Raw genomic sequence first — 13,902 nt, 5'->3', positions numbered from 1 at the left:
TAATATACATAAGTAAATAAATGGCAGATATATGTACGTGTGCTGGGGAGATGGGAGGGAGGATGAATGAAGCAGTGATGGGGAAAGGAGTGGGAGAAGATGAGAGGAGGGCTTAGTCAGGGGAAGGCTTCTTGGAGGAGATGTGCCTTCAATAAGGGATAAGGAAGAAGGGGTGGATTTGTAACAGTGTGGTTTCAGGAAGCCTGGGGAAGAAGAGGGGCAATGAAAAAAGGAATCAACATGGGGATTTTTCATGTTGCTAAGAAGCACTTTCTTGTGGAGAAAAACCTTAACTCTGTCATTGTTAGAAACATGAGCACCGAGCCTATGTGCATGTGTGTACGTGTTTGAATATAGGTGGGTTTATGTGTGTAATATAGATCGGTGTGTGTGTGTGTGTGTGTGTGTGTGTGTGTGTGTGTGTGTGTGGTGTGAGGTGGGAAGTTGAGGAGATTTCTATGTGGGACTTATGCACATAGTCATTCGTGCTTTGCTTCCTACAAACAAGTGGTAATTAATTAAACTAAATATAATTATTTCATTAATGAAGGTGATAGGATGTAGTGTCATGGGAAAAAATGTGAGTTCATTAATGATAAACATTAGTAGCAAGTACTGGTAAAATGAAACAATTTCTGATCATTCCTTTGCAGAATTTTTATTATTGGACAACTTCACCACTTCCTCAGTTTCCTCGACTTGCTTATAGCCAAAGAGAACGTAGACACTATTTATTACAAAATCACCACCTTAATCAAGGACCAAACTACCCATGTTCATGCCGAGAACTTTTGGAGGGAAGACCTGAACTCTGAAAGCGTTGCTACTGATTTTTTTGTCCTGAACACGGAAGACACATTTTGGGCCCAGATATTTCTGTACTTACAATGAGTGCCATAAAAAAAACATGGAAGTGAGGGAAGGCAATCAGTCTGAATTCATTCTTTTGGATTTCTCCAATTTCACTAAATTTCAGGTCATTCTGTTTATGATTTTCCTTGTGATACACCTAATAGCCTTGATAGGAAACTCCCTCTTAGTGCTGGTCCCCGTGGCGGACCCCACCCTTAAAACCCCCAAGTATTCTTTCTTCAGGAGTCTCTCCTTCATCGATTTTTGTTACACCACTGTTTTCATCCTTAAAATGCTTACCAATTTCCTGTCCAAGTATAAAAGTATTTCCTTTGGTGGCTGTGTAGCCCAGATATATTTTGCCTTTTTTCCCGGGCCATCAGAGTGTTGGATTCTAACGATGCCTTATGACAGAAAGGCCGCCATCTGTGACCCACTCCACTATTCATTCATTATGAACCAGAGGCTCTGTCTGCAGCTGGCCCTGGCTTCCTGGCTAGCAGGGATTCCTGCGGCAACAGTACAGACTACAATGATGTTTACATTGTCCTTCTGTGGGCCTAATGTAATTAACCATTTCTTCTGTGATGGCCCTCCTCCTTTAGAGCTGTTGTGCACAGACACCTTCACGTTTGAGGTTTATGGTGTAACTGGGACTGTTATAGCCCTGATGCTCCCATATGGAGTCATCATTGCATCTTACGTCTGCATCCTCATCAACATCCTGAAGATGCCCCCTGCCAAGACCATCACAAAGCCTTCTCCACCTGCTTGTCCCACCTCATTGTGGTCTCACTGTTCTTCAGGGCTGCGATTTTGACGTATTTCCAAGTCAAATCCTCCTACTCTCCTGAGAGCAAGGAGCTGCTTTCTCTCCTATACAGTCTTCACTCCCCTGATAAATCCCCTGATCTACAGTCTAAAGAATCAAGAGGCGAAAGGTGCCCTGAAGAGAATTCTTGGTAAAAAAGATATTTTCCCAAAATCTAGGAAGCTGATTTTGAAAGGTGACTTTTTTTGTTCAGATATCAGGAAGTCAGTGGCTTTGCTTATTCACTGTTACCCAGCCTATTAGCATCTTTATTATTTGCTGAAGGCCTGAAAGACCATGGAAGTGTAAATCAGTTCTCAGAGTTAAGATGCCCAACAGCTGTACAAAATCAGAAGGTAGATTTCAGCTCTAGCAAGAGATGAAATGCTAAGACCAGGACACCCGTAAAATTGGGCACTGTCTCAATCAATTAATGAAATTTATTGAGGGCTTAATGTGTAAAGAACATGAGGTCAAAATTTGTAGCATTTAAAAATTAATGAAATGACTCAAAGTTCTATTGATTTAATCGAAACGTATGGAGAAAGGATCAGAAAAGTATGCTTTAGGAGTTCCTGGGATCTGAAGATTGGGTTGATTATTTATCCATCAGACAAGTTCCTCTGCTCTTGATCCACTCCTGCTACTAGCATCCCTACCCTCATTTGCATTTAAACAGATGCTGGCATGTCTTAAAATCCAATTACCAGGTCTGAGGTTTGAAGTAAAGCCATAAGTGAAGTGACATCTAATAATTTTCAGCACTCAACAAAGCTCAAAGCTTTGTTCTCATTCCAAAAGAAAAAAAAATCAATTCCCTTGAATAGAAACACCCAAAGATCAACTGTTCATTCAGTTCCTTTTATCAGTCATTTTTAAATGGCATTTGTTAAGTGTAAGGCACCATACTAAGCACTGAGGCAAATAAAAGCTATTCAAATTGTCCAGAGTCCATGTTCCACTGGAGAATAACATTCTTCAACCCCATTTCACAGATGTAACTGAAGCACAGAGAAGTGAAAGTGACTTAGCCGAATTCACACTGAAGAAAATTAGCAGAACTGGTTTTAGAACCCAGATCCTTCTGATTCCCAGGCCCGTGGGCTATCCACTAGGTCACATTGCTTTTCAAATCAGTTAATTAGATATGGTTGTGCCTATCATGTTTTGGGTGAGGTTATCAAATAGTAGATTGAAATGTGGCTGCTTGGCAGAAAGATTCAGCGTCCTCAAGCTGGTCTCTGTCCTGGGTGATGGTTGATGGACTTTACGAGTTTGTGGACTCTCATTGGAGAGAACTCATCATCAGTGGATGGTTCTCTGTCTTGGGAGATAGGTGATGGTGCTGGTTTGAGGCTTCTCGGAGGTGGAGTTACTAAAGATTCACTAAAAAAATTCACAAGTTACAAGGTATCCCTGAAGCCCGGTATTCCAGGCTGAAAAGATTTTAATTGATCCTTAATATCCACTCAAATTAAAACTAATTACTAAGCAAGTGAAACATCCAAAAGCAACTTATGCATAATGGAACCTAACACTGACAATTGGTCAATTAGCAAAATATTTGAAAGTAGGCCTAAAGGGTGGGCACCAAAGTGAGAATAGAGACCAAAGATTCAGAGAGCTTGAATGTAAGAAAGAAGCTACAAGCTAGTTGTTCAGGAGACTGAAAACAGACTTTGCTGGTGATCAGGTAAATAATTGTTTGGAAAAAGAGTGACATTGACAGGATATGAAGCTTAGACTTTGTCCAACCTGACTGTCTTATATTTTCCCCAGCACTTAGTATAGTACCTGGCAAGCAGGAAGTGCTTAACAAATATCATTAAAAAAATCTGAAAGTAAATTTATAACCAAATAATATTAATAGAGGACACAGTATCTACGGAATGTTCAATTATTCAGGATGGATTGGATATGGCAGGTTTTTAAATTATCACCAACTACAACATATCCATTCCCTTCAACTTTAACCCCATGTTGCAACCTCACAAATCTGAAGCAGTAACTCCCCATTCTCTATTTCTGGGCTGCAACCCCTCAATTTGTATTGTCAATTATTTTGAATTGCCTATGCCACTCATCAATTAAGAGTAGACTATTTTTCACGTCTTTGATTAAACCTGAAAGTATTACAACACTGAAACAATGCAACAAAAAACTAAACCAAGGAGAGATGCACACAAAGTGAAAACAAACAGAACAAAACAAGAGCAGTTAGTGGCTCAAAGCTGTGAACCCACAATGACTACTAGAGCTTCAGCAGACAGCACAGGCTGCCCAGTGCTCAAAATTCGATAGAGCCATCATGCTGCCACTGTTGTGTTGCAAAACACGATGCAATTGCAGGCCTGGGTTGACATCAAAAGACCTAGCTCAGAGATGGTATTATCTGCCCTTTACTCTTCCTCCTGTGTCTCTTTTATGAAGGCAGGTTGAACTTTTCTTTCTTGTTACCCTATTCAGAGTTGCATTCCCATGAACACTCAGTGAGTCCTATAAGGCATTACATTGTGATGTACTATACAGTCTAGGCTTGCTGCTTTCTAATTCTTGCTTATCTATAGTTCTTCAGGATCTGGCTGAGGAAGGTCTGATTTTTGAGGAAGGAAGAGAAAGCTAGGTTTCCAGGTGCAGACAGGTTTACTAGAGGGAGCCCCTTTTTTCCTAACAGGCATTAAAGAGGAATGAGTCTTGTCCCACGTGACAGTTTTTGGGCCAGCTTCAGGCTAGTTAAAAAAACAAATAGGATTTAAGGAGACTAGGCCTCCAATTTCTGAGTTGATCCATGTATTTAGGAAGTATTTGCTGCCATTGGTAACTATAAATATTGTAGAAAATTTTCAGAAGCACTCACAGTTCTTTTCCTTTCTGTTGTCAGTGCAAATATTTAGCTCCATTAGTAGCTAGAATCAGTCCCTTAATCAAATCTTTTCCATCTCATTGTTTCCTGTTCACTATATAATTATTATCGTTATTATTGCTGCTGGTTTCAGGAGTGACGTTTAAAAAAGAAATCATTTTCAACCTAAATCTGTCATTCTAGGAAAGTATATGTATTTTATCTCCATGGCAAAAAAATAGTAATTTCTAATGCTTCTGGGTCTAGAGATTAAGGCAGGATAATGCCAGGACTTAAATACTACATTGAGTTGTTTATGAACCTGAAAAAAAATTGAAGGTATGTGCGTGTTTTTTTTCTCCCACCAAAACAGTCCAAAATCATAAACTTGCATATTTTATCCTGATTCTGAGACCTGGGCTGAGAGATGTCCAGAACAGGGTGGTCTCTGGCTCCCGCCTTAGTCTAGATGTTTGTAATACCTGCAATTGCCTGTTGATTATCATTGACAACCCCAAAATGTGTTGTTCATTCACTGCCCCCATTAACACAACGAAAGCTCCCTATGTATTTCTTGTAGATACAGAGGTCTGAATTCAAGTGATTGGATCACTTCCTGACTCATTTTTGGATTACATTAAGGAAATTGTCTATCCGGTAAATGAATATGTTAATGAAGAAAATAGTTCCTTATTTTCAGAAATAGGAATCTAGGTCATTGTGAGCAGTATCCTTACATTAAGGGGGCTTGCTGCCCTGCCAAAATATTCAAAGCATGCTTCAACTACTATTGCATAAAATATTGTTGTTAATGTGGGTCATCTAGGTAGGTAGAAAATGAATGGTGTTTTTCTGCAAGTCAAGATTTCCTCCTGTTGTCTAATGGTTTGCCCCATTGCGTAGGTGTTCAGATATGTCAAAAATGTGTTTTAAATTGGGAATCAGTGTTATGTTTAGACAGAAGTGCTGACATATGTTGGTCGAGGAAGGATATGCAAAGGTTTTTCTTTGAAATTTTCCCTGCAGAGGCGGTGTTCTCTCCTGTTAAAAGCTGTGTATGTCTGTCACATACACATAGTCTTGCATCATAAAAGGAAACAGATTAATGTTTGAAGAATCACAAGTTTACTCCAGCAGTTTGGGTCATGCTGCAGATTTGATATCACAGCAAGTCTCTCCTTGGCTTAAAAATATATTTGGTGTTGTAATAGATTGTTAGATCCATAAAGTGTCTGAGACCTATATGTTCATTCATTGTATTATATACTTTAATATTGCTTGCCATGCAGGTGCTAGCATATCATCAATCAGTCATATTTATTAAGTATTTACTCTTTGCAAAGTGCTATATTAAGCTCTTGGGAGAGTACAAATGCAACAGAATTAGGAGACTTTTTCCCTGCCCATAATGAGATCGAAATAAATACCGAGAACTCAAGTTTTCTTCATCTGGAATTATGCTGAAATTCGGGACCTCAGTGCAGACTCGGCAGAACTATTTTTTAACTTGGAAAAATTGAGTGACTGTGTTTGTGTATTAATGTTGCCAGTTTGACTACGAATCCTTGAAAAGCCAAACAACATGACCATTCTGTTTTTGTGAGGTAGAATTATTTCAGCGGTTCTCACCTTGACAATGAAGTGATCATCATCTTACAAGTTATGTTTCTCTCTCTCTCTCTCTCTCTCTCTCTCTCTCTCCTTCTATATATAGATAAATAGATAGATATAGATATAGATATACATCTTATATATATTTGGTATTTGTTAAGGGCTTACTATATGCCAAGTTCTGGGTTGGATGCACACCAGTCAGATTGGACACAGTCCATGTCCCACATGGGTCTCACAGTCTTAATCCCCATTTTACAGTTGAGGGAACCGAGGCATAGAGAAGTGAAGTGTGAAGTTTACATATTGGCACTTGTAGTTGAAAAGGCTAATGTGAGAGCTACAGTCTCGATGACACTGTTGTTGGTTGTAATATCCTGTTTATTGCTTCCAGGGCTTGGTTCTGTTCTCATTTTTGTCTGTTTTTCTTACGGCTCCCTAGAGGCATCTTTGCAAAGACTCTCTCCTTTCTCTAATGCAATGTGCCATACTATTTGTCTGAGAAGCAGAGAGACCTAGTAGGTAGAGCAAGACCCTGGGAGTCAGAAGCACCTGGGTTCTAATTCTGGCTCCACCCTTTACTACTGTATGTTCTTCTTGGCTCAATGGAAAGAGCACGGGCTTGGGAGTCAGAGGTCATGGGTTCTAATCCCGGCTCCGCCACTTGTCAGCTATGTGACTTTGGGCAAGTCAATTAACTTCTCTGTTCCTCAGTTACCTCGTCTATAAAATGGGGATTAAGAATGTGAGCCCCATGCAGAACAACCTGATTACCTCGTATACCCCCAGTGCATAGAACAGTGCTTTGCACATAGTAAGTGCTTATCAAATGCCATCATTATTATTACTATTATCTTGGGCATGTCACTTCACTTTTTGGGGCATCAGTTACCTTATCTGTAAAATGGAAATTAAGACTGTGAGTCCCATATGGCTCACTTGGGCTGTGTTCAACCTGCTTAGCTTGTAAATTCCCCAGAGCGTATTACAGTGCCTGGTAAATAGTATGCAATTACAAATACCATAAAATGAATGTTGATGACTGAAAAAAAAACAGTTTTCTGTTTAGAAAGTCTGAAGCTTCTGAACACAATGCAACCAGTCCTGGACTGTGAGCTCACTGTGGGGAGGGAACCTATCTACCAACTTTGTTACACTGTATTCTCCCAAGCTTTTAGTATAATACTCTGCACACAGTAAGCTCGCAAGAAATAATGATTGAGTGATTCAACACAATGCACTCAGGAGCTGCACAAAATTGACCCAGAATTTCTATGTCTTCTGGAACAACTTGGATGTTGACCTCTTTGTGCCTGCAATAAATTGTGCTGTATAAATATACTTTTACTCCCTTTAGTATGGAATCAGAATCCCTCAGCTTGAAACACAAAGGCTGCTCAATTTTGCTCACCATTTAAATTGTTCTAACTGGTTGGCTGCTGCACAATGGGCAAAAAGTATGGCTGAACTTCTCAATCAGTCTCATGGACCACAAACTGTCATGTTTGCCCAAGGTTGTTATATTATATTGTTATATTTTTCAACAGCTAGCCTTGAATTTTGACTTGATTTGTTTCCAAAGCTGAAACTAGAGCTGAAGCTGAAATTTGTATCTAGAGCCAAAGCTAGGCCTTGTTGGTTTACTGTGTGCAGAGCACCATACTAAGAGCTGGGGAGAGTACAGTACAACAGAGTTGGTGGACATGCTTCCTGCCTATGAGTACATTAGGTACTGCTGACCAAATTAATACTAATTTGAGCTTTTAAACTCTATTAAGCGGAGCTTTTAAACTCTATAACCTCTTTCCACTGAGGTTATATTCATTCATTCATTCAATTGCATTTATTGAGCACTTACTATGTGTAGAACACTGTAATAATCGCTTGAGAAGTACAAGTCGGCAACGTATGGAGACAGTTCCTACCCAACAATGGGATCACAGTCTAGAAGGGGGAGACAGACAACAAAACAAAATAAGTAGACAGGTGTCAAAACCGTCAGAATAAAAAAAATTTTAGCTATATGCACATCATTAATAAAATTAATGGAGTATTAAATATGTACAAGTAAAATAAATAGAATAATAAATACGTGCAAATATATACAAGTGTTGTGGGGAGGGGAAGGAGGTAGGGCACAGGGGGGAGGGGGACGATGGGGAGGGGAGGAGGAGAGGAAAAAGGGGGCTTAACCTGGGAAGGACTTCTGGATGAGGTGAGCTCTCAGTGGGGCTTTGAAGGGAGAAAGAGAGCTAGTTTGGCGGCTGTGTGGAGGGAGGGAATTCCAGGCCAGGGGAAGGACATGGGCCAGGGGTCAATGGCAGGACAGGCAAGAACGAGGCACAGTGAGGAGGTTAATGGAAGAGGAGCAGAGGGTGCGGGCTGGGCTGTAGAAGGAGAGAAGGGAGGTTAGGTAGGAGGGGGTGAGGTGATGGAGAGCCTTGAAGCCGAGAGTGAGGAGTTGTTGCTTGACTCGTAGGTTGACAGGCAACTACTGGAGATTATTGAGGAGGGGAGTGACTTGCCCAGAGCGTTTCTGTACAAAGATGATCCAGGCAGCAGAGTGAAATATAGACTGGAGCAGGGAGAGACAGGAGGATGGGAGATCTGAAAGGAGGCTGATGCAGTAACCCAGTCAGGATACGATGAGAGATTGAACCAGCAATGTAGCGGTTAGAATGGAGAGTGAAGGGTGAATCTTTGCAATGTTGTGGAGGTGAGACTGGCAGGTTTTGCTGATGGATTGGATGTGTGGGGTGAATGAGAGAGTGGAGTCAAGGATGACACCATGGTTGTGGGCTGGTGAGACGGGAAGGATGGTAGTGCTGTCTACAGTGATGACAAAGTCAGGGAGAGGACAGGGTTTAAGAGGGAAGATAAGGAGCTCAGTCTTGGACATGCTAAGTTTTAGATGGCGGGCAGACATCCAGATGGAGATGACCTAAAGGCAGGAGGAGATACGAGCCTGGAGGGTGAGAGAGAGAGCAGGGGTGAAGATTTAGATTTGGGTGTCATCAGCATAGAGATGATAGGTGAAGCCGTGGGAGCGAATGAGTTCACCAAGGGAGTGAGTATAGCTAGAGAATAGAAGGGGACCAAGAACTGACCCTTGAGGAACCCCTACAGTAAGGGGATGGGAGGGGAAGGTGGAGCCCGCAAAGGAGACCGAGAATGAGCTCCATCACCTCCTGGAGTTTCAAGAGACTGGTTTGGCACCCATGATGCAGTGCTTGATGCTTGACCCCCAAAGGAAATGGCATTGTCTGGAAGGAAGGGATACAGTTGTGGGCTGGGGGTCCAGAGGGCAGCAACGGTGGCCAGGGGGCAGCAGCCCAATGCCAACCTATTCCCTCATGGTGGGGCTGGCGCATTCAATCTATGAGTGTCCTTAACACCAGGTGAGAAGCTGGTCAATCCTCCACTGTCCTCAGGGTTGGTGGTCCAGTTCGTGGCTGTGCTGTGGCTTCCGTTCTGTCCAGTCATGAATTGGCAGAATTCATGAGTTGTACCAATTCATTTTCTACACACAAAAGTGAAACCGGGTATTGCAGTACTAAATTTTTAAGCACGCGGGCATGTAGGTAGATGAGTGACAACGGGCATGAGTGTCTGAAATTGTAATGAGAAATGGTGATTTTTTTTCAAGGGCAAACGTATTCTCCCCTCCCAGAAAAATCAGCATTAATAAAAACCTAATTGGGAGGCAGAGTTTTGGGAGAATATGAGTAACTTCACTAGAAATATCTTTCTTGCAAAGTTTAACTTTTTGGGTTAAGAATATTTGTCTCTTGTTGGTACTTGACAATTGCTGGTAATGCCCAAGAACTTGAATAAGATTATCCCTGTTTCTTGCCCTTTGTTATTCTGCGATAACAATATGATCTCTCAGTGAAATAAGGGTGCATTTTTTAGCTACTTATGCTTTCACATTTTGTAAGGCAGACAAATGCATCAGTCAAAAGGGATCTAAGATTTTTTTGGGATCACTCGAAGTGCTTACCATTCTTGTTGCTTTGCAAAATCATGAGCTAGTGCTTTGGAGTTCATGTGAAGGTCAGAAGTTGATCTACAGGAAGAGCCTTTGTTCCCCTAAATTTATGCCGGGGATCTTTTCCTCCTTCTGTTTACTTTACCCAAGTAAAGTATTTTTTTTTCCTGAAGTGAAACTTGGCATTTGTGGCAGAATACTCTCAACCTAAACGTGTTTTGACAGTCAACCTTTACTTTCCTTTGACTCTGGGTGACTTTTACTCCCTGGAAAATGAACTTCCACCTCTGAAGGTCAAGGCTCCTGAAAGCCGGAGCACTATCAAATACTTGTAGGAGGGCTGTGGAATTCCCACAGAGGCTGACAATTTGCTTCCTGTGAAATCTTCCTGATCATTTTACCTTCCTGGTCAGCTCAAGTGAGGAGGAGCAATGGAGAATTATGACTTTCTGGCCCCTCTCCTTGGCCCCCTCCCTCTTTTATATAAATCTATCAATCAATGATATTTTTTGAGAATTTACCGTGTGAAGAGCACTGTATTAAGTGCTTAGGAAAGTACAATGCAATAGAGGGTTTTTAAAAAATGGTATGTGCTTTCCTCCCCACTGCTCTCAAACGTGCCCATGTATCCCCTATCCTAAAAAAACCATCCCTTGACTCACATGGCTCCCTTCAGTTATTGCCCCATCTTCCTCCTACCATTCCTCACCATACCCCCTGAGCGAGTTAATCCATATCCATTGTTTCAAGTTTCTCTTCCCCAATTCTACCCTTGACCCTCTACAATCTGGCTTCTGTCCCCTTTACTCCATAGAAACTATCCTCTCGAATGTCACTAATGAGCTCCTTCATTCCAGATTCAACAGCCTCTACTCCATCCTAATCCTTCTCGACCTCTCATCTGTCTCTGACACTGCTGACCACACCCTTATCCTGGAAACATTATCCAACCTCGGCTTCAATGACACTGTTCTCTACTGGTTCTCCTTGTATCTCCCTGGCCACTCAGTCTCAATCTCTTTCACGGGCTCCTCCTCTACTTTCAGACCCCCTAACTGTGGAAGTCCCTCAAGGTTCAGTTCTGGGCCCCTTTCTATTCTCCATTTGCACCCATAACCTTGGTGAACTCATTCACTCCCTTGGCTTAAACTACCACGTCCTTGCAGATGATATCCAAATTTACGTCTCTGCCCTGATCTCTCTCCCTCTCTACAGTCTCCCAAATCCTTCTGCCTTCAGGATCTCTCTACTTGGATGTCCTGCTGCCATTACAAACTTGACATGTCAAAAACAGAACTCTCTATCTTCCCACCCAAATTCTGTCCTCCCCCAACCCTCCTATCGCTGTAGACGGCACCACCATCCTTTCTGAGTCTAGATCCAAAATATCAAGGCCTATCAAAAATAAATACTTTAGAGTGTAAGGTGCAATGTCACTGTCTGGAAATTTGCCAGTTGGGATTTGAATATTCACATTTGAAAGCCATTTCTCACTATGGTTAATTTGTGAACTGAACCTGAGATGGAAAGAATTTCAAGCTTTTAGACATTCTAAATTATTTTGACTTCTAAATCAAGTAAATGATTTTCCACGCTTATAAGGTGAAGTTGTTAAGTCCTCCAGGAGTCATGATACCCTACTGTCAGGAATTGCTGTTTACCTAGATGTTACATATGAAGAATGGGCTGCATGGACTAGTTCCTGAAGGCAGAGGTTAGGCTCTGAGGAGCCTCTTTAGATGATATTGCAAACCCACCCACAACCAATTACTAGAACTCCTCTGTCTCCTGCCCATTTAGCATTGATGAATTTTTGGTGAAGCTCCCAGATGCAATTGAATCTAGGCCAGAACTAGAGAAGAAGTATGATGCATAGGTAGACAGAAAACAGGCCTGGGAGTCAGAAGGTCATGGGTTCTAATTCCGGCTCTGCCACGTCTGCTGTGTGACCTTGCGAATGTCACATGGCTTAGTGGCAAGAACACAGGCTTGGGGGTCAGAGAACATGGGTTCTAATTCCGGCTCTGCCACTTGCCTGCTATGTGACCTTGGACATGTCACTTAACTTCTCTGTGCCTCAGTTACCTCACCTGTAAAATTGGGATTAAAAGTGTGAGCCCCACGTGGGAGAACCTGATTACCCTGTGTCTACCCCAGTGCTTGGAACAGTGCTGGTACATAGTAAGCGCTTAACAAATGCCATAACTATTATTATTATTCCTTGGGCCTCAGTTACCTCACCTATCAAATGAGGATTTATGTCTTTGAGCCCCACATGAGATGGGGACTGCATCCAACTCAATTTGCTTATATCCATCCCAGCCCTTAGAACAGTGCTTAACACATAGTAAGCCCTTAACAAATACCATCATTATGATTGTTATTCTTGTTTCCAAGCTGTCATCTCATGGACTTTTGAGTGCTGATCAAAGTTTCTCCCAAAGTACAGTAACAGACATAATAATAATAATTGTGGTGTTTAAGCACTTACTATGTTCCAAGCACTGAACTAGGCACTGAGTTAGGTAATAGATAATCAGGTTAGACACAGTCCCTGTCCCATGTAGGGCATGTGAGGTACCTGAGACACAAAGAGGTTAAGTGATTTGCCCAGGGTCACATTGCAGACAAGTGGTGGAGCTGGAGTTAGAACCCACGTTCTCTACCCACAAGGCCATACTGCTTCTAAAATCCCCACCGAATTCAGAAAAAAAAATCCTGCTTATTGTGGGGTGAAGCAGCTGTAAACACCAGTTAAACCCACGCTCCAAATTCATATAAAATCCACCAGCAGCCTTCAGATTCTTAGTAAAACTAACCAGGGGGCCTAATTCATCCAATCCCCTTCTCCCAAAATCCACATTGGGGCCTAATTTAAATGATTTCAGATGTCCTGCCTCCTTCTCTCTCCACCCCCAACTACTTTCCCTCTTTCCCTCCCCCACCCTCCAGCCTGGTCTCATAAGGGAAGGGAGTCCCAGCCAGGGGAAGGCTTAGACAGTGGATTGGAGCACATATGTATATACCTGTAATTTATTTAGCTATTGATCTGTTTATAATAATGCCTGTCTCCTCCTCTAGAATGTGAGCTCATTGTGGGCAGTAATGTGTCTGTTTGTATATTGTACTCTCCCAAGTGTTTTACTTTGCTTTGCACAAAGTGCTTTGCACACACTAAGAGCTCAATAAATACTATTGAATGAGTGAATGAATAATAAGCCTGTAACCTTGACGTTACCCTTGACTCCTCGCTCTCATTCAGCCCACATTATCAGTCCATCACTAAATCCTATCAGTTCGACCTTCACAATATTGCTAAAATCCACGCTTTCCTCTCCATCCAAACTGATCCCATGTTAATCTGATCACTTATCCTATCCTGCCTTGATTACTGTATCATCCTCCTTGCTGACCTCCTAGCCTCCTGTATCTTCCCACACCAGACTACAGTTTGCTGCCCGGATCATTTTTCTACAAAAACGTTCAGTCCACGTTTCCCCATTCCTCAAGAAACTCCAGTGGTTGCCCTTCCACTTCTACATCACATAGAAATTCCTCACCATTGACTTTGTAGCACTCAGTCACCTCTCCTCCTCCTACCTTACCTCACCACTCTCCTACTACAACCCAGCCTACACACTTTGCTCCTCTAATGCTAACCTTCTCACAGTATCTTGATCTCATCTATCTTGGTGCTGACCTCTTGCCCATATCCTGCCTCTGTCCTGGAACACCCTCCCTCCTCATATCTGACAGTTACTCTCTCCCTCTTCAAAACCTTATCGAAGACATCTCCTC

At 42.0% G+C, this 13,902-nt stretch overlaps 1 protein-coding gene across 1 annotated transcript; it reads left to right on the top strand.

Annotated features, from left to right (window-relative positions):
* Positions 1-240: 240 nt before the first annotated feature.
* LOC119921437 (olfactory receptor 10A5-like) lies at positions 241-1,672 on the top strand. Its single transcript, XM_038741660.1, has 2 exons — positions 241-339; positions 977-1,672. The coding sequence occupies exons 1-2, from the start codon at positions 241-243 to the stop codon at positions 1,670-1,672; spliced, it is 795 nt and encodes a 264-aa protein (XP_038597588.1).
* Positions 1,673-13,902: the final 12,230 nt, after the last annotated feature.

This window comes from Tachyglossus aculeatus, assembly GCF_015852505.1.
Source record: "Tachyglossus aculeatus isolate mTacAcu1 chromosome 12 unlocalized genomic scaffold, mTacAcu1.pri SUPER_6_unloc_2, whole genome shotgun sequence".
Lineage (NCBI taxonomy): Eukaryota > Metazoa > Chordata > Mammalia > Monotremata > Tachyglossidae > Tachyglossus > Tachyglossus aculeatus.
Note: the sequence above shows the minus strand (reverse complement) of the source record. Positions and strands in the feature narration are given on the sequence as shown.